At 34.8% G+C, this 5,251-nt stretch overlaps 1 protein-coding gene across 1 annotated transcript; it reads left to right on the top strand.

Moving 5' to 3' along the window:
• Positions 1–1,237: 1,237 nt before the first annotated feature.
• tmem160 (transmembrane protein 160) lies at positions 1,238–4,797 on the top strand. Its single transcript, XM_084418881.1, has 4 exons — positions 1,238–1,529; positions 1,897–1,921; positions 3,617–3,709; positions 3,860–4,797. Exons 1-4 carry the CDS (start codon positions 1,311–1,313, stop codon positions 4,165–4,167), a joined length of 645 nt encoding a protein of 214 aa, XP_084275007.1. The 5' UTR covers positions 1,238–1,310; the 3' UTR covers positions 4,168–4,797.
• Positions 4,798–5,251: the final 454 nt, after the last annotated feature.

Raw genomic sequence — 5,251 nt, 5'->3', positions numbered from 1 at the left:
TAAAAACAAATGTTGTCATAACTTATTGAGCATAATTTTTTACATTATACAACCTGGATTCTCCATTTTTTTTTACATATTTTAAGTATGGCTTATGTAAGCATCCAAATATTATCATATTAACAGAAATCATTACATTGACAAACCATTTTGCAAGACTTTGTTTGCTAGTTATTTGCAAAAAAAATCTCTTTAAATTTCCACCAAATCTAATTAGATGTAGGCTAATCTAATCAGATTCCAAAAATTATTTATTTGTACTTACATTTTATTACATTTTTTAAATACTCATAATCAGACCACATGATTACTTAATATTAACAATATGACAGTAAATTAGTCAGAATTTATTGATTCACTCATTCTTCTTTATTATCTTTTAAATGGTAATTTCTAAAACCTGTTGCTTTTTTATGTTCAGAGAGTCTTCCAGTTTTGTGTAAGTAGGCCTACACAAGTTAGGCTACACAGCATTCAAAAAAAAAAAAAAAAAAAACTTGTTTGTGCTTTATTTTGATTGTTTTTATTTTAGGATTTTACATATGATTTAATTATTGCCTTTTCATCAATTCACAAACCTCCTGCCGTTCCTTCACAAACCCCAGTTAGGGAAACTGGCAATGTATTGTTTAATGCATGCTTTTTTTTTTCTCTCTCTCTCTCTCTCTTTGTTTTATCCCATTTCAATCCAGCCTATGTGATAAACAAGTTAAGGCTAAAAGTAATCAGATTATATTAGCTAAAATGTGTAATGATTACATTACTAACTACAGTTTTCATCATGTAATTTGTATTTAGTAATGGATTACAATTTGTGAGTAATCTCCCAAGCACTATTTATTTGGCATTTTGGACAACAACTTTACTAGAGTTTGTTACTGGTCCAAATACCATGGAAGCCCATTTCCGCCACATAAAAAAAAAAAATGCTTTGGTAAATCGTAATTATGAGATAAAAAGGCTAAATTATGCACAAGATTTGTTGTGTTTTGGCGCCATCTTGTGGACACAACGTCGACTTACTCTTCCTACGATTTTACCTTTAAAACCCCTTAAAATGATACATTTTAAAATATAGTACTGCGTAACAAAGAGATGTAACTAAACGCATCAGGGACATTAAATACGAACTCATTATAATACATAAATAACATAATATGACGAGGAAGTAATGATAGATGGCGCCACTGAATTCCACGCGCACTCCTGCGAGCACGAGGCTTGAGTCTTTACACACACTCACCGGCAGTGTCAGAGTTCAGAGGTTGGGTAAAGGTCGTGTTTTGGGTTTGCCCAGTCCGTTGTAAACGATGGCTTCCATAAGTTGGTTAACGTGCAGGCGGTTGTCCCGTCTTGTGTGCCCGTTCTCGCAGGTCGCGCGGCGGCCGCTGCTTCAGTACGCGTGGACTCCGGCGCGTGCGCTTCACCGGGGGAGCGCGCGCCGTGCGCTGGACAAACCCCCGCTGAACAGAACCCGAGCAGTGGAGCAACAGTACATCCTCACTGAACTAGATAAAGCCGACGCGCTGGTAAACACTAACACTCACTCACTCACTCCTCCTGATGCTCTCACTTTAGACGTTTCATTGATATTATTACTAATATATTACTAATTACAAAAAGTACTGGTGGTACTCTGGTACACTAGTAGTATACAATGATGCTACTATATATTAATGCACCATCTTATTCACATGCTAACCCAAAGAGTGGTTCTACAGTGGTACTGTTATTTAACATGGTGTCGTGTCCAAAAACGATGGCAATACCTTGGTTTAATGTTACATAATAATAATAATAATAACGGGAGTACCATATTTTATAAAATGTCTTATCTTTATTGACACACATACCGAATGATCTGTGTATAAACTCTTATATTATTTAATTTTCTAGATGCTGAGGAAGTCTCATGAAACAGGTGAGATCATCTGTCCTGACATATAGAAAATAATGCCATAATTTACTCACCCTCATGTTTTTAGTAAATATGACTGTTCTCTTCTGTGGGACTTTTTATTAGAATATTTTGGCTATTAACGTAGTTGAACTATACTATTAGTGAACTCGGGACTGCTACGCTCCAACATAACAAAAAAGTGTGAATAAAGTCTGTATTATACTTAATCTGCTGAAGTTGCCTGATAACTTGTTGTGAAGGACAAGTTCCTTTCAATGTCATTTTATGTCCTATTTGTGAACAAATCATTATTTAGAGTCAAGTCTTTTCTAATTAATTGCTTGATCCATTTCATAAAACCATGATGTTCAACTCACTGATTCAATGATCAACATTTAAAGTTCATCAGTGAATAACATGTTAAAATTTGGTCTTTTCCTCACACAAAGCCCTAGTGCAATTTATTCCAAGTCTTCTGAAGTCATTCAGACTATTATTACTTGTATGGTATTTTTTTGCATCCTTTTTTGAAGCTTGAGATTTTCAATTCATTGTAATTTCATGGAAAAGAGCGACAAGCACATTATTTATATTTTGCATTTTGCGTTGAATGGAAGACACAGACTGAGACAGACATAAGGTTTTGGAATGACATGAGGGTGAGTAAATGATGCAAGAACATTCATTTTGTGGTGTTGTTATAAAGTGCAACAGTGCCTGACCACTTTTTCAGAGACCTTGATTCTGGAAGTGTTTTTGGGATAAAAAAAAAAAAAGGTCTTCCTTACTTTCCCTACAAGGACATAACATTAACAAACATTTATTTGAAGCAATGAAGCAATTCATTCAATATATATATATTTCAGTATAGTTCCAGTTTTTACTTCTGGAACCTGACTGTTGCACTCTATTCTCTAATTAAACACGGTTATTTAAAAATAAGTTGAAATAAAGCAGTAGAGCTGCACGATTAATCGTTAAAAGATTGCAACACCCATGCGATCTGACAATGAATGTTCCTGTGTCAAAACCACACCGGATCATTCAGATCTGTACTGAGCCAGAGAGCAGTTATCATGTTTAGGTGCGAAAAAGCTTCAAAAACAGTAGAGCTAGTCACGTTTTGAAAGTAACTTGATGCTTCAAATATCGATTGATTCTGCGAGTAAGTAGTGACAGACTGTTAAAAAAAAAAAACATTTCAGTGAATCAGTCATTCAAGAGATTCGTTCAAAAACACCGATTCATCCAGTAATGAATCAAGTCAAGATTTTACGAGTGAGTCATTGGAACATTTATTCAAACCAATTTTTTTAAAAGTAAATTAAACATTTTTAAATAGACTGCAGCAATTATTATTATTATTATCATATTATTATGTCAGAACTCCAGTAAATTTAAAGTCTATTTGAAACAAAAAAAAATCGTGATTCTCATTTTGTCCAGAATCGTGCAGCTCTATAATGCGGGCGGATGGTTTCGACAAACGCATATACCATTGAAAATAACAACCTCATTGCTCACAGTAGATCGGTCTTTAACATTTAGCGAGTTTATCGTTAAAAATCTGTTGTTCTGGGGAGATTTTTACTTCTAGAACCTGAATGTTTCACTCTATACAAAAGTGATGAATGAATGTTTTAGATATCTTGGCATCTAGGCAGATGAACGTATAACTTAAGCAATTGTGTTCACTCATTTATTTATTTTTTGCAGGATTTTTGTCCTGGTTCCGGAATGGTCTCCTGGCAACAGGGATCGGCGTTATTGCGTTTGTACAGAGCGATGTGGGCCGAGAGGCTGGATATGGTACTACATCTCTGTTTTGTTTTGTTTTGATGCATGCTCTCAGTCTTTTCCCTCTCTGCTCTGTCATGTTTGTGTGTGAGTGTGAGGAACATCTGACTCAGACCTAAATCCTTTTCCTGTTCTGAAAGCTTTGTTCCTTTTGTCCCGCAGCGTTCTTCATCCTGGGCGGAGTGTGTGTGTCGTTCGGTGGAGCGTCATACGTGGTCAGTCTTCTGACTCTGAGGAGGATCATGCTCCTCTCTCTGCCCGCTGTGCTGCTCCAAACGGCTGTGGTGTCCAGCGCTGCCCTCTTCTGGCTGTGTGCCGTATCGCTCTACATCGGCCGCCTGGAGGTGGAGATCATTCACGACGAGGACGAGGATGAGGAAGAGCACGGGGGAGATGAGGGCGGGGAGTGCTCCGAGTGCAGAGCCCGGAGCAAGAGACGAGGTCCTGAGGAAAAAGGCCAAGACAAGTGAGATGAAAGGAGACTCTGAGTTGAAATGCCTTTTACACTGACCCGGAGCCAGAGTTCTGTATTCATAAACTGCTTTAAGACAAAAGGCAACACTGGGTTCAGGTCGGTGTGGAGTTGTGGCTTCGACCAACATTATTGTGCAGTACTCTATTGGGTTGAGTGAGTTTTTGTTTCTTATACTTTCGAACATGAGCCACTGCTTACAAAGGGACATAAATTGACATTTTTCCTCTGTAATATTTTTGTTGGTTGTGGGATATGAGTGGTGGAACATTAAAATAAAAGTTCATTTCTTAACTAGCGCTTACCGGACAACTAGTTCAGCATCTTGGTTGTTCAACTGTAATAAATGGACATGTTCACTGTTTTATATAGTGACGTCATTTAGAAATAAAAGTTTTGATATTTGTTTGGTAACACTTTACAACAAGGTTTGACTTTCTAACATTAGTTAATGCATTAAGTAACTGATAATAACAATAAAGCATTCATCATTAAATATACTATTGTTCTTTTAGATGATACATTAGTTCATGTTAATTTATAATGTATAACAATTAGAATTTCTTATAATTTATATTTTTACATCTATAATTTATATATATATATATATATATATATACAGATACAAATACATTTGTCATAATTATATATAAAGAGCATATATATATATATATATATATATATAATTATGACTTTAAAAAATGTATTTGTATCTGTATATATATATATATATATATATATAGTACATATATTTATGCTCTCTATATATATATATTATATAGATATATAATTATGACTTAAATTTTTTATTTGTATCTGTAGAAATTAACATTAATCCAGTTTAATAAATGCTTTGACAATATTGTTCAATTTTTGCATTAAATAATGCTATCAAACTGAACCTTACTGTAAAGTTTTTCAGCTTCTATAATATAAGTGCTGTTTTTTTTTTCATGGTACATATCAGTTTTCATTATGCTGCATTTTTCCATTGTATTGAACTTATTCTTTGAGATTTATTTGAAAATGATTACCTCACGTCTCTCACAATTCCCTTCAGATTTCCTGCTCTAGTCTTACTC

Source organism: Rutilus rutilus, assembly GCF_951802725.1.
Source record: "Rutilus rutilus genome assembly, chromosome: 9".
Lineage (NCBI taxonomy): Eukaryota > Metazoa > Chordata > Actinopteri > Cypriniformes > Leuciscidae > Rutilus > Rutilus rutilus.
Note: the sequence above shows the minus strand (reverse complement) of the source record. Positions and strands in the feature narration are given on the sequence as shown.